The 27,856-nt window shown below is 39.1% G+C and overlaps 1 protein-coding gene across 1 annotated transcript in view; it reads right to left on the bottom strand.

Moving 5' to 3' along the window:
* Window positions 1-27,856, bottom strand: part of snd1 (staphylococcal nuclease and tudor domain containing 1) — an 845,795-nt gene that overhangs the window by 126,359 nt on the left and 691,580 nt on the right. Inside the window, exon 18 of the mRNA XM_060842752.1 lies at window positions 13,423-13,567. Within this exon, the coding sequence (XP_060698735.1) occupies window positions 13,423-13,567 (145 nt within the window). The remainder of the gene's footprint in view (window positions 1-13,422; window positions 13,568-27,856) is intronic.

The following is a 27,856-nucleotide window of genomic DNA, read 5'->3' as shown; positions in this document are numbered from 1 at the left end:
TCACTGGAAAAATCAGTGTGTGTCATTGATCTCTCTTCCAATCTGAGCCAAGATTAAGGGAATAATTGTTTTCTCACATTGAGGCCAGATTCAGGTAAGATCCTTTGGCCCTCTCCCTCCATTAACTGGTTTTTGCTTGAAAAGAAGTCTGCGACTTGTCAATCCTGCTTCCCTTGTCAGTCTTCTCCCATAGTCGGGGGTTACGCTCCTTCATTCTCAGATCAAATTTTCTAACTAGTGGTTTGGAACCACATATTACCTTTGACAGTTAATAAATATAACAATGTAATCACTCCTATAACCTTGGTATTAGCATCTAACTAGTGGAGGTTGGATCTCTAAAATTATTCAAAGTTGAGTTGCATAGATTTTTGATAGGCAAGGGGAGGTTAAGGGTGCAGCAAACGAAGCTGAGAACATAACTCAGCCACTATCTCACTGAATGATGGAGCTGGGTGAAACAGCTAAAAGGCCTATTCCTTCCAAAATGTTTCTTTATTAGAGACAGTCCCCAAATTATGAATGTCCTATTTACGAATGCTCGCACTTTCAAACACAATACCATACACGGGCAAATTAGTGTTAAAGAATCAATATGCAAATGTTTTCTTGCACTTACAAATGACTATTTTATATTGTCCTGTATTGTGTTCAGAATTGCATACAAATTGACTTGCAGGCAGACACAAGAAAAGAACTCATTCACAATCCAGGGACTGCCTGTACTTACATTTCAACTATATAAAGTTCCCCAATGTCTTATTTTTCTCAATTCCAATGAGTAACTGGTATAGGCTTCGACCTTCATCTCAATCGGAATACAAGCAGTAAGTAAGCGCTGTAGAACAACTCAGTCCTACAATCAGACAAAATTGTTCACTCACCATAATTCTGTTGGCTCAGCAGACAGGTCTTGGAATTGGGGAAGGAGAGACAGTGGGTCTCTCAAAGAAAAACAAGAGTGTAAGTCTCAGCCAATCAGGTGTCAACAGCTTCATTTAATAGCCATTCACCAGGGGGGGGGGGGGGGGGGGGGGGGGGGAGAAGGGAGGCAGTGGCTGCTATGGTAGCACACATCCAAGGACAGCTGCTGGATCTCAAGCCACACATGAGTGATATCATGAGGAGAGTCAGTGGCAAGGGCATAGGGATGCTTTCATATTTGCGATGCTAAGTCCCACCTTCAGGTATTAAGACCATAAGACATAAGACATGGGAGTGGAAGTAAGGCCATTCGGCCCATTGAGTCCACTCCGCCATTCAATCATGGCTGATGGGCATTTCAACTCCACTTACCAGCATTCTCCCCGTAGCCCTTAATTCCTTGATACAACAACAATTTATCAATCTCTAGCTTGAAGACATTTAGCGTCCCGGCCTCCACTGCACTCCGTGGCAATGAATTCTACAGGCCCACCACCCTCTGGCTGAAGAAATATTTCCGCATTTCTGTTCTGAATTGACCCCCTTTAATCCTAAGGCTGTGTCCACGGGTCCTAGTCTCCTCGCCTAATGGAAACAATTTCCTAGCGTCCACCCTTTCTAAGCCATGTATTATCTTGTACGTCTCCCCTTAATCTTCTAAACTCCAATGAATACAATCCCAGGATCCTCAGCCGTTCCTTGTATGTTACACCTACCATTCCAGGGACCATCCGTGTGAATCTCCGCTGGACACGTTCCAGTGCCAGTATGTCCTTCCTGAGGTGTGGGGACCAAAACTGGACACAGTACTCCAAATGGAGCCTAACCAGAGCTTTATAAAGTCTCAGTAGCACATCTCTGCTTTTATATTCCAACCCTCTTGAGATAAGAGACAACATTGCATTCGCTTTCTTAATCACGGACTCAACCTGCATGTTTACCTTTAGAGAATCCTCGACTAGCACTCTCAGATCCCTTTGTACTTTGGCTTTACTAATTTTCTCACCATTTAGAAAGTAGTCTATGCTTTTATTCTTTTTGCCAAAGTGCAAGACCTCACATTTGCTCATGTTGAATTCCATCAGCCATTTCCTGGACCACTCTCCCAAACTGTCTAGATCCTTCTGTAGCCTCCCCACTTCCTTAGTACTACTTCTATTAAGTGCCTTTGATCAAGGGAACCATCCCCAAACATCACTCCACAGAAAATTCCATAAGGGTTTCCTCGTCATGTTCTGAGCTTGGTGAGTCTCCTGTTGGGGTAATGTCAGCAGTATTGGTATCATGTGCTTAAGTAAATGTTAATTGTCCATATAAAAAACACAACATTAATTAGAATGACTGTGGGAACATGATGAGGTTTCTGCTTGCCACCCCCTTGGCACTGACATAGGGGAAGGTGAGTTCCACCCATGACATGAAGTCGTGTTTCAGACAGATTCTGATCAGGGCAGGATTACACTAATTAAGTTACGATTTGTAAAAGAATGGATCTGACTCAAGTACATTTGGTCTCCCTACACTAAGTGAGTCAGACTATACAGCTCATTTCCTGAAGGAGACTGCTGAAAGCGTCACAATGACATTTGTTTAATTTTGGTCCTCTGACCAGCACGTATGTGTGCTTGGGGGGAAAAAAACCATGAAAAAAATCAAGTTAGAAAAAGAACTTTAAACCCCATTCTTAATACATGCACGTAGATGGCTTGTTCAACAGTGTTGTGATCAGAGCTCAGTCCAATTCTATCTAAGCACAGGTAGTTTGCAACAATAGTAATGGATGATGATCAAGAGTAGGAACTGTTTGTCCCCTAAACCTGAAGGATTATAATAAGCACCTCTACGGAGATCAGCTAACAATAGATTGTGAACTTGAACATTTCTGCAATGAGTTAAGTGCTGCCTTTATCACTGTGGAATTCCTGCAACAAATTTCTGTTCATACTCCCATTATTCTGTTGAAACTGGGACGAAAGGATGAGAAAGCTATTTTTAAAAAGATGGTAAATTTTACCACTGGGGCAACAAGATTCAAAAAGGTAATGCAGATGCTGGAAAAACTCAAAATCAGGCAGTATTTGTGAAGAGAAAGCAGAGCTGACATTATAGATCCAGTGATCCTTCTTCAGAACTGATGGTAGCTATAAATGTTAGGGAAGGGGTGGGGGAGGGGAAATGAGCAAATGATAGGTGGAGATGGAGCCTAAAATGAGAGGAAAAACACACAGTTGGACAATCAAATGAGTGGATAAAGGTCAGTCTAGGTGAATCAATAGCTGCAATGAGAATTGTTAGTGGCTCACACTGGGCTGGTTGTGGTAACAGCCCATGTGATGGCAAGGCCTGGTGTGTGGGGTTGAGGCGGGGGGGAGGGGGGGAAGAAGAACATGGGTGAAGATGCTTAAACCCTAAAATTATTGAACTAGATATTGAGTCCACAAGACTGCAGAGTTGCCAAGCGGAAAAGGAGGTGTTTTTCTTCCAGGTTGCATTGAGCTTTCATGGAGCAGTGTAGCAAACTTGAGACAGAGATGAGAATTAGATTTAGAGTTAGCTTTATTGTCAAATGAGTACAGTAAAAAATTTATATGTCGCCACTTGCGGCGCCATCTTAGGTGTAAAGGTACCTGGGTTAGGATTCTTAAGTACAAATGCTTAGAGAAATGAAATTAAAAAATAAAGAAATAAAATGTCTAGCATTACAGATAATAGGAATAAATTAGAAAAATAAAGTAATAAGTAGTTCAGAATAGTAGCCCTTCCAACCCAGTCCAGGCTGGCACCTAGCCTCTCGTCTGCACCAGGCTTTGATTCCAGAACGAGCTGGGCTTCACCTAGAGGCTCTTGAGGCCAGGTGACCACTCCAGAATAATCTTGAGGCTTGAAGTCCACACTGGGCCAAATGACTGCCATGTTGGGTGGCTGCGAGATCACCACGCCAGGTCTGCGCTGAGGCAGAGTCTGATTCTGTGCTGGGGCCGGGAATTCAGGATGTCGCTGAGAAGGAAGGAAGGAAAAATAATACAAAACAGAGAAAAGAAAGAGAAGAAATGGACAGAGCAGACGGGTTCTAGGTCAACAGTCCTACTCCACTGCCACCTTGCAAAGATGCAAGATCTTGGCCAGGGAACATGGTGATGTGTTGAAAGGTAACAGGAAGCTCAGAGTCATTTGAACATGTGTTCTACAAAGCAGGCGCCCAGTTTGTACGACTTCTTCTCAAAGTAGAGGAGATCAGAGTGAATACAGTTCACCTTATGAACTGGCAACATTTTCCAAAGGTTTCCCATTCTCTTGAAAAGAAGAAAGCTTAACATTCAACCTGATTCTGCTTTTCCACAACTTAAAAGCATGAATCTTGGTAACCTTCCAGCAATAATAACTAATTTACACAAGCAAAATGTTGTCCTGATAACATTATAAGCCTTAATCAAAATCAACAGATTCTCTAATGTGGACAGGCCCAGATCCTTGGGTCTTTTTGTGAAACCGGGGTATTTTAAACTGAAGTAATTTTTTTAGATTAGATTATTGAAACAGGCCCTTCAACAAGTCCACACTGACCCTCCAAAGAGTAGCCCATTCCCCTCTGACTAATGCGCCTAACACTATGGATAATTTAACATGGCCAATTCACCTGACCTGCACATTTTTGGAATGTGGGAGGCAACTGGAGCACCTGGAAGAAACCCATGGGAAGCATGTGCAAACTCCACACAGACAGTTGCCTGAGGCTGGAATCGAACTTGGGACCCCGGCCCTGTGAGGCAGCAGTGCTAACCACTGAGCCACCGTGCCATCCTGTATTCTCAGAGCAATCCTTCACATCGTCAAATATTTATCCACTTACCTTACTTTGACCATTATATTGTTTGCAAAGATTTCTATATCCTTATAATCCTCTGTTAAAATAAAACCTTTAATAACTTTAAAATTACCAAAATGTAAAGTAATCAGATTCTTCTACACAATATATTTGTGGTCTTGCCATCCCTAATGATATTCTAAATATGGTTGAAATAACAATGAACACAAGTCTCATAACAGAAATAAAATTCTGATGATTTCATAGTGTCTAGACTTAACTGATGCACAAGAAGTCATTTGAAGCAAATTAGAAGTAAGAATTTGACAATATAACATAGATTCTTCTGCATAGTTAATAGAAATCTAAAGGAATTTTGTCTCAGTCTTATAAATGTAACAATTTCATAAAACTCCTACTGCGACAGAAAAATCTTATCACATTAAATATTTAGTAGCATATTGTTGTGATTTACCTCCTGTAGAATGAGACTTTTAAGTAGTTAAAAATAGATAAACTGTTGCTGAAATAATTTGCAAAATAGCTAGAGTTTGTCTACTGAACCACACAGACATGAGGTTCATACAAATGTGTCTATTAGCTGGCTGGATATTGTTGGACCAAACGGGGTTACTAAGACTGGTCAGAAAAAATTACCATAGTTTCTGTCCTAGGACGTAAATGCATTCAAAACAGAACAATTCACCTGAATTTATTACACTTAATTGTTGTCAGCTCAGCTTCAACTCCTCCGAACTCAGAACTCACCCCTACGATGAAGAAGAATTAATTTCTGTCTACTTCCATATTGTTTATGTCAAATATCGAACTGTACAGCACAGGAACGATATTGTGCCAAATTAAACGAGTCCCTTCTGTCTACCCTTGGTCCATATCAGTCCATTCCTTGCATATTCATATGTTTATCTAAAATTTTTTTAAATGCCCCTATTGTATCTGCTTTCATCACCACCTCTGGCAGTGCATTCCAGACTCCTACCATTCTGTGTAAAGAACTTGCCCCTCCCATCTCCTTTGAATTTGTCCCCTCTCATCTAAAAGGCATGCCCCCTGGTTTTAGACATTCCAACTCTGGGAAAAAGATTCTGACCATCAATCCTATCTGTGCATCTCAGAATTTTATAGATGATAGTCTCCTCCCAGCCTTTTCCGCTCCTGAGTTTTTCTAGCCTCTCCTTATAGTTCATACCTTCTTCTGCATGTTGGTCCTAACTCTCAATGTAAACTAAAATAACTCAACTTTTGTTTCTGAGGGTCAGTGCTTAATAGTTCTGATTGAGGCTAGGATCCAGGGATAGTGCAGTTTACAGATTTACTGTTAACACGTGTGGAACTAAATTGGTGAGCCATCCTCTTATCAGTTAATTTCCATCCTGTGATTATTAACAATAATAGCATACTAACCAAGAGAATGGAAAAAAATTACACTTATAAGAATTAATTGAAATTTCAATTCCATTGTGACCAGTGATTGATCAAGGCTTTCAGCACAGTCAGTGGACTATATTGGATTTCTGCAATTGCTATCGTTTTGAATAATTGCAGGATCTTCTGCTTGTATTCCGTCTGAAAGCTGGCAAATAGAACAACACTCCCTGCATTACATGGTAGGGTAGTTTGGATAAAGTGCTCATTACACCATTGGTTAAGTTAATAAACTGGTCTGGACTGTCATAGGGAAATGTTTGAAACATCCTTGGAGAAAAAGTTTTTTTTTTGGGAGCTTTTCCAGTTATCCTTCCTGTTAGTCAGACCATAACTTAGTTAACAGACTTGCTTGCAGCCTTAATAACCTTAGGCTACCAGAGTTACTGGCTTCTAATAGTTGGGAGTCCTTACAAGTGATTGAGGAATTGGACATAACATCAGTACATTATTACCGTTAATGGTATTGATGAAGGAGAGAAAGAAGGACGGGTGAATGATTTTTAAGATCTTTAAAGGTCAGCACAGTTTTAAACTGAAAAGAATGAAATGCTGCCATGAGACTGCAACTCAGATTTTGGAAGAATGAGTCAACCATATTGCTGCTAGCACCATCATTAGTACGTGACATAAGTGATGTGCGCGGGTGCGAGAGAGAGAGAACGAAAGTAAGAGAGAGAGAAAAAGAAAGAATAACTTTCTTGATGCTGCACATGCATAATTATTACTTTCTTGGAGGTGATGTATCTGCATGAAGTGATTCATGGTGTCGTGGTTTTCTCTGGGTTCCAATCCAGAAGCTGTTATTGTACACCAAATTGCTGTCCTGAGTGAGACTAGCTAGATGAACTGGATATAACCTTGGACTATATGCCATGGTTCATTATCAAAAGGTCATCAAGGAGTTTCACAAATTCACAACAACTATTCTTTAATATTAGTTGAAGAATGTCATCGGATAAAAGCAGTTGGAGTTTCTCTTTGGGATGTCCTCAAAGGCTCAAAAAACATTACATCAACAGCAAGTTTTTCTTTAAACTGAAGTCTTGTTTCTCAAACTGCTGTTTTCACAGTAAAACAACATTCTATGATGTTGTTATCCTGGGTCCACTGTTGCTCGTCATTTATATAAACGATTTGAATGAGAATTGTGGAGGCGTGTTTAGTAAATTTGCAGATGACACCAAAATTGGTGGTATAGTCAACAGTGAAGAAGATTATGTCAGATTACAAAGGGATCTTGATCAATTAGTCCAATGGGCTGAGAAGTGGAATTTGGATAAATGCAAAGTATTGCATTTTTGTAAAACAAACAAGGGTAGGACTTTTCCAGTTAATAATAAGGCCCTGAGTAGTGTTATTCAACACAGACCCCTAGGGGCTCAGATACATAGTTCTTTGGAAGTTGTGTCACAGGTATTCAGGGTGGTTAAGAAGGTGCTTCTTAATGCTTGCTTTCATTGCTCAGACAATTGAGTACAGGAGTTGGACGTCATGTTGAGGTTGTACACAAGACATTGGTGAGGCCATTTTCACAGTATTGTACAGTTCTGGTTGCTCTGCTACAGGAAGTATATTAACAAATTAGAGGGGCTTCAGAAACAATTTACCAGGATGTTGCCAGGATTGGAGGGTTCGAATTATAAGGAGAGACTGGATGGGCTGGGACATTTTTCACTGCAGAGTAGACAGCTCAGGTGTCAGAGAGATTTACAGCATGGAAAAAGATTCTTCAGCCCAAGTTGGCCATGCTGCCTAGTTTTCACAATAAGATTAGTCCCATTTGGCTCGCGTTTTGTCCATATCCCTCCATATCTATCCATGTACCTGTCCAAATATTTCTCATACAACAAAATTGTATTCACCTCCATTAGTTCCTCCAGCACCTCGTTCCAGACACTTACCACCTGAAGAGAAATAAAATGCCCCTCTGGACCCTTTTGGATCTCTCCTGTCTCAAGTTAAAGCTGTGCCCTCTCATTTTAGATTTTTCTACCATGGGGAAAAGCTGGTGGCTATTTACTTAATCTGTGTCTTTCATGATTTGATAGACCCATATAAGGTCACTCCTCTCCCACGCTCCATGGAAAAAATCCCAGCCCAGTGATACACTGATTCCTTATGAATCAAACTTTCCATTCCAGTTAACATCCAATAAATCTTTTCTGCACTTTTCTGACATTATAGAGGTTTATAAGATCATAAGGGGCAGAGACAAGGTGAATGATAAAGGTATTTTCCCTAGAATGGGGGAGCTCAAAACTAGAAGGCATATTTTTAAGGTGAGGGGAGACAGATTTAAAAGGAACCTGAAGGGCAACTCTTTCCCTCCCAGAGGATGGTTTGTTTCAACTGTTATCGCAGTAATGCAATTAACCAATTCTGGACACTGTTTCTAAAGCTCAAAATTTTAAAACATGTGTTGACTGTATTGTGATTACAGCACCAACATTTTCAGCGCTGCTTTCAAAGTCCAAATCTTCTATAACACAGGGTTGCTCAAGAACGCAACCATCGCATTATAGAAGAACTGATTGTACGTGGAATGAATTGCCAGAGGAAATCGTACATGCAGGTATGGTTACAACATTTAATAGACTTTTTAACAGGTACATGAATAGGAAAGGTTCAGAGGGATATGGGCCAAACTCAGGCAAGTGGAACTAGTTTAGTTTGGCAAACTTGGTCGTCATGGATGAATTGAAAAAGAGTCCGTTTTCTGGTAATTTTTTGATAACTTAATAATGACCTCACAATCCACTTTGTGGACATTTGCCACTTCTGCCATGTCGGATTGAACACCTGCCTCTCAAGCTAACTGTCCAGAAATCTCAACATAGAACAGAGGTCAAAGTCTCCCTTAAAAAAGAGAGGTGGTACTTTTCACAACAATGTTCTATAGTATGCATGGTTTCATTACTAAAACATCCAATGCATTTTTATTGGCAACAGAACAATCAGACCCAAATTCTGGTCTCTCTGGAAAAGGTGTCAGCTTGAATGGCTAAAGTAACAGCCCTAAGTTAAATGAATGATCAGAAATATCGAGGGAATATTTGCACTCAAAAGGGCAATGGAACTATACAAGAAGTTGCTAGAAGTATTATTTAACTTGATTTAACACATTTAAATAGGATGTTTTGAGGACATATCTGAAGTGGCTTCTTTAAAAAATGTCACTGAAAGTTCAGGTGAGCACTGCAGATTTTTTTTTAAACAAGGCTTCTTATATATCACATGACTGGTTAACCCAGAGACCCAGATAATGTCCTGAGGGTATGGGTTTGAATCCTGCCACAGCAGATGGTGGAATTAGAATTCAATAAAATATTTGGAACTAAGAGTCTCATGATGACCATGAATCCATTGTTGGAAACACACATCTAGTTCACTGATGTCCTTTAGGGAGGAAACTGCCATCCTTTCCTGGTCCGATCTACATATGACTCCAGACCCTCAGCAATGTGGTTGACTCAAGTGCCCTCTGGACAATTAGGGGTGGGCAACAGATGCTGCCTGGCCAGTGATGCCTTCATCGTGTGAATGAATTAAAAAAAAACTTCTTGCTCTGATGTTGACCCTGTTAGGGTGTTTATGAACAGTGAGAGGCTTCGAGTGGTTCTTGTTTTATTTAGCGGAGTTGGAGGAAAGCCTGCTAAGAGTGATCTGCTTTGGAGGAAAGTTTACTATGTACAAAATGACCAGCTGATCTCTCCCAATTCTGAAAAGAAAAACTTCTACATTAATTCAGGGTGAAGTCTATTTGTTCTTTTGAAAGAATGATTCAAAGAACATCAATGAATTTCCTGAGCAATTTGGTTTCTGAAACTTCAGAGACAACCTGGTATGATTAGGGATTTGACCCACATCTGCTATAACATCAGAGCAACAGACTCCGGAACATCCTAAACTTTTTATTTTTTTGCCTTCAACAATAACCCATTGGTCAAAGTATGCCTCCAGCTCCCAAATGCCAATATCTATAGAGAAATGTTTCCCTCATTTCCGACCCAGAAAAACGTGTGTGTGTTTTAAGTTATGCTTTGAGGACATTTAGAAGGATTAAGCATTTATATTTTCTACTTTACCGACTGTGTTTGTTAACCAAATATTGCATCTTTAATGAATACACCTATAATTGTGTCTATTATGCATCGGGTTAATAGATCTTGTTGTTCAAAAACCTGACAGAGAAGTTACTTTAATGGGTAATCTTGGTAAGTGGAAAAAGAATTTTAATTTTGTGTTGCGACCATGGAGCAGTGGAACTAGAGTGACAGTACAAACCTCCAGCCATGATTGTAACAGCACAAAGAAAATATGTTTACGCCGAGGATTGAAGCCTAGTTACCTTTGGAGAATATGAAAAGAAAGTTGTTAGTTTCTAACAAAAAAAGGATTAAAGAAAGTACTCGAAAGAAATTGCACTGTTTTCTGTCACAACACAATTATTCTGACTGTGGTTGGATGAGCAATTAAGCTAAAGACTTATAAAAATACCAGAGCACTCAGGGGCAAATCAACATTTCCCCATAGCATCTTGTCAGTGCTCAACCAGATTTTTGGATGCAAGCCACGATATTGTCTAATTCCTTTAACTTTTTATTACATTTGGTCCTAATGATCTAGTACTGGAAACTTCCAACTAAATGGGCCATCCTGAAGACACCACTATCTACAGATGCCAAATGCTGTTAATTAGATGCTTTCAATTACAGCCACTCTAAAAAGACAAAGCATATAGATAACATTCCTCGAGTTATTCAGAAAAGGAGCTAGCAAATGGTATCAACCTCCAGCCATTACGTCTTATGAGCTCCATCTGAGCTGACCTGATATTTGACCTTTCGGATACCTAATTGGTTGAAGGAAGAAAGAAAATTTACAGAAATAAGTGTCAAGTAACATTCAAATTCAAAATAATCACAACCCTGTCTTCCTTGAAAAAAATACGTTAACACTTAACATTTTCCGACAGAAACTACTGGATAAAGAATGGGTAGTTGCAACACTGCTGCTAGCACTGTAGTCAGACGTACTTTGTTATTCACATACTGATTTGCAAAACGCTCATTTTAAATATAATCTTCGTCATTATGAAGAATTCAAAATTTGATTTTGTGGTCAGTGGTAATACAAAGGATATTCACATCAGATAAAAAAAAATGTTAGTAAGAGAATGAAGTTTAAAATCTATCTATCCACACCCATTTATGAACAGCTTTGAGAGACTGATTGTAAATTGCCACTAGGCAGTCCCAGGTCATGAATTCAGGAATAGTAGAGATTGTATGCACAGTACAGCTCTTTCCACAGTGAACCAATAATATGGTAAACATAATTCATTCAATTATTAACGGCAGAAAATGTTAGCACAATAAAATTCAAAAGCTTTTCACTAAAATATTTTGGGATTTTCCACTTCCTATACCATCTCTCTCAATGGACTTTCAGAAAGGGATATCGAAATTTGGCTAGAACTATGGACAATTTGGAATGCAGATTCACAGCCACTGAGATCCAAAAGCTGCATTCAAATATAGGTTACAGGGATGATAGATGATTTGTGTGCCTACTTGTATGTCTTGACTCCTTCAGCCAAATATCCGGAATTCTAAACATTTGGCATTATTAGCTTTCAAAATACCTAGACGAACATACTGAGCTTCCAACTGGTTGTTCCATTGCTGGCGATCAAATACTTCCAAATATTACTTAACTTCATACCTTCAGAAAAAGAATGCCATTGCTTACAACAATTGCATGATATCATAAATTTCACAGAACTAATACTCTCCACTCTCTGCTATTTCTACTACAGTACAAAGAAACTGCAATAAATCGAATTCAGATAATTTTGAACTCTGCTTATGGTGAAGTTATCTTTCACTCCTCTGGCAGAATAAGAAATCCAGTTAAAACAAGTTTCTGTATGTAATTTGGACTGGTTACTCTGGAACAGTTGAACCTGTGCACACGTCACATGATTGCAACAACCAATTAGAAATGAATTAGACCACATTAGTGTAGAATCAAAAACAAGACGGCAGCAATGGCTGCAAAACGATCTCATCCATATCGTGAACAAGTATGCAATAAAACACATTTTTTAACACCATTAAATTGGATTGTTTTTATTGGCCTATACCAAGTTGCTCTTTAATGGTTCAAGGTTAAACCTGTTATGGTGGAAAGCAAAGTTTGGAGTTTATCACATTCTGGTCTGTGCCACCAGGCATAGCACTGAAAAACTGCTGCTACTTGTTACAGCAAAGTCCAAGAAGGCATTTTGCTTTCAGAATGTCAAGACATTACCCACACAGTATGTGGATGACCAAGTTTGGATGGATGACTGCTGTGGCCACTTCAAGTCTTAGGTTCAATAAGTAGAACTGTATTCATATATATGCTGGAGTCAAGGTATTATTCCATTATTAAATCCAGTTTCACAACTTTCTATTTCCAGGAAAAAAGACTTTCCTTGCACTGTTTTCTGGAGTAGACATTATGCAAGTATTATGATCACAAGGGGAGCAACTTCTACTTAATTTCCACTGATTTTCTGAATACAGTAAATATGTTCTTAAATCCTTCAGGATTTACAATGTTTCCCACATTTATATAACTGTATACTACTACAGAATAAAACAAAAATACTTGTCAAAAATAAACTTGAGATTCCTGGCTCTAAATGGAAGATAAATATTTCAGTGACACACAATCTATCACAAAGCTGTCAGTGAAGGATTCCCCTTTTTTTACAGTAAAATATTCTTTTCCCATGTACAACCACCACAGTAATACTGGATTGCATTGATTACCACACATTAAATGAAGCTACTTAGTAAATTCTGCTGATCTGACTCTGAAATGAAAAGTTAAAAGCGTAACAGCAAACGTCACCATCATATAAAAAAGGTTTTATCCGCTATTGGGAAACTTGATCTTTGTACAAACAGCTTGAATACATCCCAAATTTCAAACAAAATACAGCCATTTCCTCCACCCACAGTTAACTATATTCTTCTGTTATACCTACTACACTGATGGAAGGAAATATTACTAAATTTAGCATGTTGTCTTTGCAGTATGAACAGTGCTGTAGCCCACAAAGTGACTGAATTTATTCTGCAAGGATTTGCACATTAATTCTTGATGGTTATCTTTAGTCTCCTTCAGCCAAGGAAATAAGGTTGAAAGATCATCAAAGGACATCTCTACCCCCTCCCCAGATGTAGGGTACTGACCAGTTTCAACGTCTTGTACATAGAAGTGGAGATCATCTGTAATCTCAGTTACAAAGACAGGCTTATAGTTGGTTGTGCGCTCCTTTTCCTCTGCAACCTGCAGCACTGCTTCTTCTGCTGGCTGTTCCTCATAATTAGACCAGACCTGCAACAAAATAACTGAGTAGTGAGTAGTGACTCAAAACAACATTGGAACTTACTGAAATTAATATTTGGGATTTTGATTCCAGAGTGCTGTGGATACTTTGTCATTGAATATATTCAAGACTGAGAGTGGTATATGATTGAACACCAATATAATCAAAGGATGTGAGGATGGGATCCAAAAGTGGAGTTGAGATGGAAGATCAGAGATGAAGTTAGGGAATGGTGATGCAGACTTGGAGTGGTATGTCCCACTCCTGTTTATTGTTTTCTTATATTTTCAATTGGGGCCTTTCATCAGATGCCCAATACACCTATTTTGTCTCAAGTTCTTTAGGTCATATACTTACCAAAACACAGTTAGGTACCTATTTTCTCTAAAATTGTACTTAAAAGGACTGCATGCTTGTTCAGGAAAAATTGCGAATGATGATGTCGCCAACAGTTCCTGGTTGGTGGGATACAGGAACTTTTATAACTCAGTATCAACATTGAATACAAGCAGCAGCATCTTGCATTTACACTGCACCTGTTTATCTTGCTCAAAACACTTCCCATTTTACTTATTGAGAGAATAGCAATCATTTTGCGCACAAGAATGTTCCAGAAGTTGGTATTAAACAAGTGATCAGTGAACCTGTAACTTGTACATTGGTTGAGGGAGGAATGGCTTGGACACGAGGAGAACTCATTGTGTCTTCAAAAATAACTGACATTTTTATTTTGAGTTGAACCATTTGAACAGTTAAGTTTAATTCTTCATCCACAGGACAACCCTCAGACAATGCACAATTGACTCAGGTTTTATTTAGCGAAGTATTGGTCCACAAAACAATGACAGAGGTGAGAATGCAAACCAAAGAACCAAGTTAATATCCGATTTCCTTTCTCACAGTTTGTTCTTCTAAATGGTAAAGGTCATCGTTTTGGAACAAGAGCTGGGAAAGGTATGAGAGAGGGTGTATGAGAGCGAGAGAGGGTGTCAGAAAGGGTGAGAGAAGGAGAGACTGTGTGTGTGTGTGTGTGTGTGTGTGTGTGTGTGTGTGTGTGTGTGTGTGTGTGTGTGTGTGAGACAGAAAACACAAGCGAAAGCTAGGGGGTATGATTTGGAGATGCCGGTGTTGGACTGAGGTGTACAAAGTTAAAAATCACACAACATCAGGTTATAGTCCAACAGGTTTATTTGGAAGCACTAGCTTTCGGACCGCTGCCCCTTCATCAGGTGGTTGTGGAATATAAGATCGTAAGACAGAATTTATAGCAAACGTTTACAGTGTAATAGAACTAAAATTATATATTGAGAAGGACCTGAATTGTGTGTTAAGTCTCTCATCTTTTAGAACAAAAACATTAGTTTCAGTTCTTTCAAATGTCAATCGCGGAACATTTAAAAGTTACATTCTCAAGTGAACTTTAACAATTGGTGTCACGTCAGTCCAGAAAATGCACTGAAGGTGTGAGCTGTCCTGTTTGAGACTGTGCCACAATGGTCAGACTGATTCTAATCTGAAAAAAATGGATTTACAGAATCTTACATGGATTCATGCAGTTTTTGAGCAAAATAAAATGTAACTCTGCAAGTACAAATTCACCCCACAAACTTGTGTGTATGTGGGTGTCTTTGGTGGTGGTGGGGGGGGGGGGGGGGCAGGGGTTATGAGTGTCTATGAGACAGTGTGTATATGTGTGTCAGTGTAAAGGGGCAGAAGTCTGAGAGAGGGTGCATGTGAGAGTGTATGCATGAGCGTATGAGGGAGAGTCTGTGGAATGTATGGGTCTGTAGGAGTGTGTGTGTGCACGTGCGTGTAGGTGTGCCTGTGTCTGTATGTGTGTGTGTGTCTCTAGTGCAATGGGGTCAACCTGTAGTATGACATGAACCCAAGATCCCAGCTGAGGTTAGAGTGTGAGTGTGTGTGTGTGTGAGAGAGTGTGTGTGAGTGTGAGTGTGTGAGTGAGTGAGTGAGTGAGTGAGTGAGTGAGTGAGTGAGTGTGTGTGAGTGTGTGAGAGTGTGTGTGAGAGAGAGAGAGAGAGAGGATACAGCAATGTGACAGGTGGGACAGTGAGTGTGGGGTGTGGCTGAGGAGAAGATAGTGAGCACGAGGGTCTGGGAAAACGAGTGTGAGAGGGAGGGGGGACAGCGAGTGACAGAAATGTAGAGACAGTAAGCGAGAGATAAGGAAAATAGCAAGACTGAGACAGAAAGTACAACAAGTGCAAGAAAATACTGAGTGAGAGAAAGATCAAAGAGAGAGAGGAAAGTGACATTTGAACCCTTTAGACACCCAAACACCTCTGCTGATGTAATGGATACATTTTTAATTGCTTGTGTAGCTGAACACAGTGGCATTTACACATTGCCACATCCTGCAAATGGGAACATTTGTTTTGACGGTGAATTACCAGCTCCTTTAAATTCCCTGATGACTTTCAGGGAATCTTTAATTGTACAACTTGAGGGAGATGATGGGAATTTTACAATGCCTCTTGTAAACGATACATGTCTGGTATAGCATCATTCTCTATATTGTAACTATGAATAAACTTCAAAAAATGCATAATTATCTATAAGGCATGTTGAAACATTCTGAAGTCATGAAAAGGTACTACTTAAATTCAAAACACTTTTCATTTCTTGAGCTACTCTGGAATCTCAATTAGTATGATTGAGTTGATGAAACCTTCTTACATTAGGATGTGCAAGATGGGAAAGACTGAGAGACAACTAATTTGCTACAAATCTCAACTGATTGAGGTTTGGCAAATGTACAGAGTTTTGCAGAAGTAGCATTTTTGAAGCTGTATAATTCTATAACTGGCATTCTTGGCACTAAAAATACTATTACTATTCATCGCCAATAACCTGCCAAGCAAGACTACAACATACATATTTATCCAGTGAAGTATTACTTCTAAAATTGCTAAGTTCATGCATTTCAGTACGAATGACTGAGCAGATCACAGTTATGGAGCAGCAGGCCTTAACATGACATTCTTGGTAGCAAAATTTTATTAATGATTATTTTATCACCAACAATTCAAAACTCATTTTTATTTAAAAGGGACATTTACATCATCTCTCTGTACTGGGATATTTGACTGATTACTTCACTGGTTTCAACATCCAAGGCTGGATGTGGCAGGAATAACTGGAAGTATAGATTTAAAACAGATTCACTGGGAAGACAATGACCTAGTGGTATTACTGCTAGACTACTAATTTGGAGACCCAGGTAATGTTCTACAGACCTGAGTTTGAATCCTGCCATGGTGGAATTTCAATTCAACAAAAAACTGGAATTACAAGTGTAATGATGATCATGAACCACTGTCGATTGTCACGAAAAAATAACATCTCGATCAGAACAATACTGCCATCCTTGTCTGGCCTACATGTGACTCTAGCCCAACAGCAATGTGGTTGACTCTCAACATGCCTCTGGGCAATTAGGATGGGCAATCAGTGCTGGCCTAGCCAGCGATGCCCACATCCTGTGAATGAATTTAAAAAAATTCACGATTCCCTGAACCTAAATCATTGTTGGAAAGTGTGTGCAGTAATTTAATTTTGGGTGTAACATGGAGACTTGCCTGAATTATCCTGCACAGATTGCTGAATTGGTTGGCTTTAGTTTCAATCTCTGTTGTGGCTACGGATTGGATAAGTTGCACACCAAAAATTGTGCCACTGGCTGGAGTACTCCCTGGCTTTAGCCTGTCTCTGGTTATTTTTCCAAAGGCAATTTGTGAGATGATTTTATTAATGGCTATTTAAGGCCAATTTAAAAGAGTGGCTGAAATTTTCTATTCAGCCTTTATGCTTCATCAGGTGACAGGGGTCAATTTAGTTGCAATGATAGGCATCCACCAATGATCCTGTGGTCAAGGCATCTGACAGGTCAGAAGCCCCCTTTGACTGCCTAAGGTCACCATTTTCATAATGGTGGCCTGACGATAAAGCCATCTTTAATTTAGATGGAAACAGGAATTTTCATTGTGAAATACCCACTTCCTTACTTAGCTGTCACTACAACTTGCTGATGCTTTTAAGCTGGAAGGTCCTCTAGCATTCAGAACCAGCTCCCTCCCCTAAATTAGACCGAAATCCTGCCCTCACTAGTCATTAGTTGGCCACACTGGACTAATCCCAATAAGTAACTGTTTTCAACAAACTGGAGGCCTCTGTGCACCCCCCCCCCCCTCCTCCCCCCTCCAGTGGGGTTCAAAACTGAAGCATATTGTTTGCACTCAATCTGAGTTACTGGCTAAATGGCTTTTATTATTGCCTAAATACACCTGGCCTCAAGTATTCAGTGTCCTCTAGTTCACGAGCCTCTCAGCCTATTAGGAAGAACAAGGATGTGCAGGATTTGCTCAGCTCTTACAGGCAAATATTCACTTCGTTGGAACTAATTTTGATAGGAAAGACTCCACATGCATATTTTGTGAAATTTTCCTAATTAGAAAATATTCCAAAGCAACAGAATTGCTAGACCCAGATATTTCGACTCACTCCAGATTATTTCTCTTTCCCAACACAAGGCACATTTTCCACAAACAAGATCACACTTTCCATAACCTCTGATTGAGCAACCAGCACACTCTCAACTGTAGATCTCAAGCTACAAACTACAAGTCATTAAGTAGAAAAAAAGACATTAGATTTTACGAGATGACAGAATTTACCTAATTTTCAATTCCTATTTTACACTGAAGAACCTCATAAGCCTTTGAATCTCTGGTTTTGTATTTTTTGGATCAATACACGATACAGAAATTATATACAAAATTGAATGTTCATAACATTTCTGCTAACTCCAGCTTGTTAGGTAGTTGAAGCAGCAGAGAATCATTTGCTGGAGGAACTGGTTAATGTGTAGGGTTTGCAGAATTACACAGTTTATATATCAATCTCATCACCCTCAATTTCAATGCTATCCAGTAACCTGTTTGAAACTTCATGACTAATTACTTCATATCGTCACTGTTCCCGTAGCTTGGATGTTTCAGGAATTGTGCCGTCTCACAGGCCTTCCCATATTTTTCTGACAGATTAACCATCCAGTTTGAAAGGAGTACCCAGTAGATAGACCACTCTCATATTGCAGGAATTACAAGTTACCATGCCCATTAATGTATTGGTTACACAAGACCACCAAATTTCAATTCAATGTTGATTTTAAGTCCCTGGACCTGACTACCAAATTTGTGTTACATCTGGCTAGGAACTATTTTTAAAGCAGACAAAATGTGGGCTTTACTCAGAGAATAAAGCTACAAGATTCCATAGTTACAACAAAGAAGAACATACTACACAACATTCGAACAGGAATCCAATCTACAATACATAGATAACTTATTTCTAATATTCAGAATTAACATGTGATAGGCATGGGTAACAGATGTTAATTGACCACCTCACAACACACATTGAAGAGAAAACGTGAACATGGCAGATTTCAGATTTCTCAGCTATTCACTAGACATTAGTGACACGGTGGGTCTCCCACTATCATTAAAATTCAAAAGGATTCATAAATATTCACTTCTGTTGATCCAGCATTGAAATATCATCTAAGAACGGTTCCAATATGGTCTGTTCAATGACTGCTTCCGTTCTGATTGATCCCTCTCCTTTCCTGAGTCTTAATCCCCCTAAACTCTGAAGCAGCACTCTAATCCTCATTCACAGGCACAACTCAAGTTCATCACCACTCATCAAGCTAAAATTACACCTGGGGTTTTTCCCGGAGTGCCAATCTTGACGGTGGCATCCAGCAAATACCGCTTTTGGACTTTTCAAACCCCCTTTCACTCCACTGAAGCATTGATTACTTGTTGGATTTTGTTGAGGACCACATAACTTCCAATACAAAGCCAGGTTCTCAACTCCCCAAACTTCTTCCTGAGTCTATTTTTATTCACTGCCTACTAATTCCTAGAACTTCTTCCACAGTTCTGACAGCAGAGAAGAATGAAATTGCTCAGCATTCCCCATGGAGTCTCTTACACAAAATCTGTGTTGTTCAGCTGCAGCAGTCCTAACATTGAGTCTACATCTCTCTCTGACTGCCTTTTTCTCCTTCTTTCACTAAACCCCAAACAGTCCTGAGTGATCTCCCAGAAACCTTGCAATAAGCCCCTCATGTACTACTGGGTAGAACTGAATGTTATCATCTAGCAATTCTTGGAACCATCTGTTCCTTAAATGCTATTAGTTATAGATTTCTTTGATATTGAGAAATTCAGCGAAGGATAGAAAGAGAATTTCGTCACACATTTGCAAATGTTTAATTTCATTATATCCTGTTGATGGTTACTTGTGAAAGATGGATGTCTTGTTCTTTTGACTCTGGGCAATTCTACCTGTAAACCTATTAAAGGCAGCTCCGCAGCTTCTTTCTTACTTCCTAGACATAGGAGAATGGCTTTAAGGACCATAGAGAAGGAACAGCAAGGATAACAGAACTGGTTTTCGTAGGAATTAAGGCAGCGAAGATGGACATAGGTTAAACCTATCAGTAGCTGCAGAAGTGTAATGGTAAATGGAGGGTCAAAGGCTAGACAGTTGGAATTTTGAAATTGCAGTTTTAAGTATGTTCTAATCAACAATGCCACTTTGAAGTAATGGATCATGTCAACAAATCAGATTTAAAATGCTGGGTATCGGGTCTTTCGTTCTGGTGAGTTGTTGTCTGAGAGTGGCCGTTGTCAACAGAACGAGGACATGCAGCAACCCAAAGGACTAGCCACACCACCATACATCAAGAACATTTCCGAACTGACAGCCAGACTACTGTGACCACTAGGACTCATAACAGCACACTAACCAACAGCCACTCTCAGACAACAACTCACCAGAACGCAAGACCCGATACCCAGCATGAGCAAAACCAATGTAGTGTACAAAATCCCATGCAAGGACTGCACAAAACACTACATAGGACAAACAGGAAGACAGCTAACGATCCACATTCATGAACACCAACTAGCCAGGAAACGACACGACCAGCTATCCTTAGTAGCCACACACGCAGATGACAAGCAACATGAATTTGACTGGGACAACACTACTATTACAGGACAAGCCAAACAGAGAACAGCCAGGGAATTCCTAGAGGCATGGCACTCATCCACACAATCAATAAGCACATCTACCTGGACCCAATATACTGACCACTGCAACGGACAGCTGGAACTGACAATCGGAAGCGGCAGATCCAAACCACTACATTGCCGGAGGAAAGATCACAGAAGCGCTTCACAGGAGGCACCCAAGCACTGAGGATGTCACCTAGACAGGGGATGAAACGTTTGCAACACAAACTCCCAGCTCGGCGAACAGAACCACAACAACGAGCACCCGAGCTACAAATCTTCTCCCAAACTTTGAAAAGCCAAAAATATTAAGGTAGTAACAGTGAATTGATTATCCAAGTTGCCATTATTAATGTGTAAATTCAAACAATCAACAGAAGCAAATTATTGTGGATGCTGGAATCTGTACTGAAAACAAAAAATGCTGGCGATCACAGCAGGTCACACAACATCCATAGAGAAAGAAAGCAACCTAATGTTTCGAGTGAAGATGACTCCGTCAGAATTAAGTGGGACAGCATTTATGCAATTGATGGAGGGTGGGGATTTAGGGTGCTGGGGGAGAAAGGATATTGATACTTCAGGTTAAGAGATTAATGCGAGAACAGCAGAATAATGGTGCGTCTAACTCCAAACAATTATTGTTAGGCTATTCAACTGTGGAGTCAGTAAAGCACAATCTTTCCCTCCTCTTCTGCCCACACTATAAGCATAGAGTCATTAGAGATCAGCAATGAATGCCGGCCCCGGTAGCGACACCAATGTCCCATTAGTGAATAAAAGATATTAAATTGTGAGGAGGAGAAAGAATGACCTCTAATTTTTGCCATCCTCGAATTTGAGTATGTCGGGCCAAGTATGACACTTCTAATGTCTTGCCTGAATTCAACTAACTAGGCACAGATTGGGAATCAAACATGGGGATCACATGATCTGTGTGGCTTTGTGCTATGCTGGAGAGTTACTTTGTCTATTAAACCAGTCAGCAATATTTAAGAATTAGAGCCAAGGAGCAGAAGTCAAGGTTAATGGATTATGTAAGAAAGAATAGAGTTATACAGAATTGATAAGGATTCACAACTGACTCACATCTGGATTATAAAATGAGATAATGGGTCATCAATTAGGAAGAGACCTAAAATAAATGCTTGAGTTCCTTGATGCAAAACACACCAAGAACAGCATTCATTGCATAGTTACAGGCAGACCTGATTTTTGCCGAGCTTTCATCAACTGAAGCAGGTTATTTGCTTTGACACTATCAGGCAGATAGCACAAAATTCATCTCATATCTTTGCTTTCATTGCTTCTACCTAAAAAAAATCAAAAGATATAAAAAATGCATTTTGGTTTATTGAAGCTCACCTTCCTGTAATTCTCAGTTGATTTTTAAATTCCTGCTTCTTAATTATCCTTCCTTACTCCTTTTCCTTGAAGATCATCTTTCTAATGTGAATCTGAATTTACTTTTTAAACTGTTTAAATTCATACCTTAGGGACCTACTAACCTGTTTACTTGAAAGGGTATACATTTTGGCTTTAGCTTTTTAAACCAATGTAACTTCTCCACTTCATTGTTTTCATTGGGGTATCCTTCCTCCTAATTTAGCCCCTAATCCTGAAAATCAACTGTGCTAATCTCTTTTTATTCTTGTATTGGAGATTCTGGACAAGCTAGGGGCTAATATTCAAACTTGCCTGCATCTTAGAGCAACTGACTTTCTAGGATCAATTTAATAGTGGTGCGCCATGACAGCAGACAAGACTTCAGATTTAGGATGATCTGGTTTCATTACCTATTAAAGGAAGTCATTAGGGCTGCTGGAACTTAAATGAATGTTGCATTTGCAAAGCACAGACACATGCTAGCATTGCCTTTGTTTTGTGTTTACATTCCTTTTGAAGACAGAGAGAGTGCAGAGAAAAATAAATCACGACTGAGTACTCTAAAGGTACTTCTGTTACATAGATAGGAGAATTTGTATCGGTTTTCCTTGGAGAAGAGAAGTTAAGAAGGGATTTGTCAGAGATATTCAAAATCAGAGTTCTGGACAGGTAGGGAGAAGCATTTCCCATTAGTACAAGGACTAGTAAATAGAGCAAAGGTTTAAGGTAATTGGCAAAAGAATCAATGTTGGCTCGAGGAAAAGTAATTCCACATAGCGAGTGGTTAAGATCTGGAATACATTGCCAGAGAATGTGGTGGAGGCAAGTTCAATTGAGACATTCAAGAGGAAACAGGAAAGTGTAAATAAGAATGGCCGAGCTAAATGGAGAAGACACTAGATGAATTGCTAATTTGGAGAAGCTGTGGAAGCACAATGAGCTGAATGTCATCCTACTATACTAGCATAAGTTTCTGATTCACTATAGCAAAGAAAGATTACAGTTAATAAAACCATTTCCTTTGAGGTTTTTAAAAGTGTTAAGCTAGAAAACTTAAAGGGAAGCAACAGTGCAATAAACAATTAACTGTTTGTATTAATAGACATCACTCAAAAGATTTGGGAATAGATGTGCATGAGTCTGACCTTTGACATAGGCAAAACATACATGAAAAGGCATAGTTTTCAACAGATCTTTGGACAACTCAGAAGATACAGAAACCAAAAGTATTATCTTTCACTGAATACTTTTGTCTTATCACTGTGTTTTACACCAACAAGGTCTTCTGTATATTACACAGCAAGAGGTTTTTGTTTATTTGAAACGTACTATTATGTATCACTGGAGGATGGAAGACCCCGGCTAATTTTTAAAATTCATTGCTTTGATATAGGTATTTTTAATCGAAGTTACCATTTATTGCCAACCCATAGCTTTCTTGAGAAGGTGGGATATTTGGTTTGTCTGCTACAGTTGTGCAGGGTCTCTCTCTCAATGGTCTTCAGCAGTTCCAGGATTTTGACAATGTAACGATGAAGGAACAAGGATACATGCCCAAAACAGGATGATGTGTGTCCAACGTGTTACAAATGTTGGACTTCATAAGATGTGTTAAACAGTCTGCTTTAATACAAGGAAAAAGAGTAGCTTTGGAAGAGAGATGTGACCTTAAGTACCTAAATAGAAAATGCTGTATAGCAAGGCCACCTGTTCTAAAGAAGAGTCATATGACTCTTCTTTAGAACAGGTGGCCTTGCTATACAGACTGACAGTCTGTGACAGAGATATGGAAAGGATGACCCGCAACAGATATTGCTATGCCAGAAAAATTTCTGGTTTTGAGTGGACCACCAAGCAGTGTGCTGGTGAAGATTAATCCCCTGGTTTGCAAAGGTCTTGCACAGATTAAAAGACCAATGGATCACCAGAGTATATCTTGTTACTTGAAGCCCATTCAAGTTTGTTCAAAGACTGAGTGAAAAGAGTTTTGTTCAAAAGACTGAGTGAAAAGAGTTTTGTTTAAAAAAATACTAAATGATTTACCTTGGTAGCAGAGGAAGAAAAGATCTTCTTAAAAATTGGGAGAAGTTTGAAACTTGGGACATAAGGACACATGTTGAACTTTCACGTTTTCAGTCAAAGGTTTTGTTGAGCAACATTCATGGTGCCTGTCCACTATGGTCCATGATGACTTCTCATGCAATTTTCAGTTGTTCACCTCAGGAATATGTACCTGGGCTCTACAGTGCCGTCCTTATGGAATCGAGTGGCAGGTAAGATGGATATGTTCACACTGCCACAACCTAGTGGCATTCACCCTGCAATATTTAAAGTCCAGCTACACATCAGTTCAAATGCTGCAACATCTTACCACATGTCCTGCTGCCGCATCACTTTGAACAGCTCTCCCATTCACTTCCATCTGTTATGACGGTGTTGGGAGCAATGTGCTGATAACCAAAGCTGATTAAGGAAGAAAAATGGGTTCACCCTCCGGATTGACACTTCCAAAGTACTCTGAATGATTTATCTGTCATTCCTGGACTACTTGCACTGACTGTGGGCTAATATCCAGACTGCAAAGGCATGAATCCATGGAATCTGGTAGCAGCAAGTATAGAACTGACTGTAGGCACACCCTTGGACTGGAATCTGATCAGCCCCTGACTTACATTAGACTCTCCTGATCTCACTCAGTACTCTTCTCTTTGGATTTCCAAACATCCACCCACTGACTGTCCAGTGATTCCAACTGTGATAGGTTGTCTGTTTTTTATTGCAAGGCGAGAGACAATGTAAGCCACAGAGACAGGCAGCCTCTGAGTAACTTCTAAGTGAACGTGCCCTAAGAAATGAAGTTCTAGTAAAAGAACTATTTCGAGTGGATGCACCGAACAAAAGTAAGTCATAGGTGTGCCTGAACTCCAAAGTGGAATTCTGAAAGGTTGAAGCAATGTGACAGTTGGCCAAAAAGCAGCAATAATGTTATGGTGAGGCTGGTGGCTTGCCGATGCCTACTTGTGTACAAATGGTGGATGATTGTGTCTATAGACCATGCAAGAGTGTAAACAAGCAAATAGTGAGCTGCTGACACGAGGCAACTACTTTAACTTTTGTATCGGGAATTGGCATTACCTAGTTTCTCGGGGAACGAGATGAAAATTAGGAGTGGCGTATAAATGATCTAATTTGGGCAAATAATAAGATGCAAATGAATGGAAATAAGGTAGTCACTGGTGAATTGGGAAATCTGTTTTGATAGATGTCAAGATTCTGATTTTATTTATTCTCACCACATTTTCCCTACAGATCGCTCTGCTAAACGAGCATTTCATTAATGCAAATTTGCTGTAACACGATTGACGAATTAGGGACATGGTTTCTAAAGTGCGAATTTTTAAAATGTGTTGGCTGTAATGTGATTACATCACCAACACTTTAAATGCTGTTTCTAAAGCATGATTTTTCTATAACGCGGGGTTGCATAAGAATGCAACTAATGCCTTACAGAAAAACTACCTGTACATTCTCACTATTGCTGCGCCACTCTAAGAAGCAGAAAGTTCCAAACTACATTTCTGCTAAGAATTTAATGCAATGTATGGAGTGGAGTTTTCAGTTGTGTTATGACATTAGTAGGGTATACCTATTCTCTAACACAATGTCATTGTTGGCCACGAAGTGATGCTTAGTCAAGATTGATTTTATTTTATTACAGTAAAAATCTCAAAAAATGTGAAATCTTGTCTGATCCATTGCTTCTGTTACTGGAAAATTCTCTTTTTAAAAGTTAAGAGTCTCTTTGGAGGCCATAACAAAGTTAGTTGAGAAGAAACTGAGCATTGACATTTAAATCTTAGTTATTTCAACATTCTGGATTGTGCAAAGTGGGGATACGTTTACACGAACACAAAAATGTACGTATTCAGTTATTGCTATTGTGATTTATATGCAGATATTTTTCAAAACAAACCCTTTCACACTGTTAGCTCACTGCATAATTAATTCCATATATCTAAAATTCCATTAAGCCATTCCCTTTCTTCGCTCAATGAATTATTTGTCAAAGTGTGAATCTGTCACATTGCATTTTTAATTTGAGTCAAATTAATGCTATATTCTTCATAACATGGCAAATTATAAGCTATTACATATTCATTAAAAACTGCTGTCCCTTTGAGGATTGAAAATCTTTATCCTTTGTCCACCATCAAAATTAGAGCAGGGGAAAATATAAGAGTTTGTCAGCCAGTTTCATATCTATTTATTTCAGATTAATGGGTCTTTTTGGAAAATTCTAACAGTTCCTAAAGACATTACTGAATACTGAAAATTGTACACAGTGAGCTAAGTGAGAAAATGCAACATTCACAGGACCATGGATTGAGTTGCAATTAAAAGCATACTTTGTTATCAACATGAGGGACTTCACTGGACTTCTTAAGATACTAAATTTAACAGCTCAATATCACAGAGTGGCAGAAGATAGCCTCATTCTTGCCAATCTGCCAGACAGGGAAACTAAATCTCATTGTGCCACTCAAGTACGACACAAAGATGAGCTAAATATCATAACTTGGAGGTACAATTCTTATTCCACACTGAATTGGAGGTTGGTTTGGTAGGGGAGAATGGCATTGATGGGTATTGCTTTAGAAATGGGAAGGATTTTCCCAAATTGTCTGAAATTAACTGAGCTTGGCCCTGCTTATTGAAATTATAAGAACAGCTGTCATTCTGAACCTTTCGAAAAATGTAGAACCTTTCGTTGTAAAAACTAATTATTCTTGAATTGTAAAAGAAAGAGGAAGCAGAACATGTCAGAGAGAACATATGCAGCATGAAAATAGAGCAAAAACACAAAAATCCCAAGGAAGAATGACAGTGAAGATCATTGTGGTGAAGTACTAGCACATGCACCTTCAGCATATATACTATATCAAGGTTTTGTTTGAACCTTGCCTTTTTTAATCTATTGAAAGGTCATCAATTCAAAGTGAAGTTGTACATTGTAACAGCAGCAGTGACAATAATGTGATAACAAAACACAAAAAACTAATATTTCGTCACGAATGTTAAATACGAGATGCATTATACTTTTTAGTATCCAAATTATACTATTCTAACAGGGCAAGGGTGTCATTTATTGAAAAGTAGTCGTCAGTAGTGTGCTATGAGTCTGCTTTACTTTATTTGAGGGTTATATTAAAGCAATTTTCCTGGGGAGTAACACAACAGATTTCCTGTGATGATACTGGTCCATTTGAACATTGTGTGCTAAGCTCTACATTGTAAGTATAAAGATTCTTTGCCTACACTTAAAAAGCCTCAATCTAGTTTCTTGAAGTAAATTAAGCGAAGTAGCAAAGAATTACCAAAAAACATTTGAGTCTTGTCATTTGCATTAAAAACCTAGAATATAGCACAACAACAAAATGTAATGTACTTGAATATTTATAAATATTAATCAAATCTTCCAGATTCTTCATTGTTTTCTGCTTCTGTATGTAGTGCTCCTTTCGATCATGATTGTAATTTTTCCACTCTGATATTGATAAATGCACATAACAGCATTAACTAAAATCATTCCTTGGTCTTATGACTTTCCCCATTTCTTGGCCTGAGTTCTGTGAGGAGTGCACCTGGGTCTGTGACTGAAAGCTGTGAATTAAAGTGCCACATAAACTAACTTGACACATCTCTGTGCAATAAAGAACTGCTGCATTGTCAGAGGTGCTGTCTTTTGAATCAGAGATTAAACTTAATCTTGCTGAGGTTGATGTTGTAGATTCCATAGAATCATTTAGA

This window comes from Hemiscyllium ocellatum, chromosome 23 (assembly GCF_020745735.1).
Source record: "Hemiscyllium ocellatum isolate sHemOce1 chromosome 23, sHemOce1.pat.X.cur, whole genome shotgun sequence".
NCBI lineage: Eukaryota > Metazoa > Chordata > Chondrichthyes > Orectolobiformes > Hemiscylliidae > Hemiscyllium > Hemiscyllium ocellatum.
The sequence above is the reverse complement of the archived record's forward strand: the minus strand, read 5'-3'. Positions and strand labels throughout refer to the sequence as shown.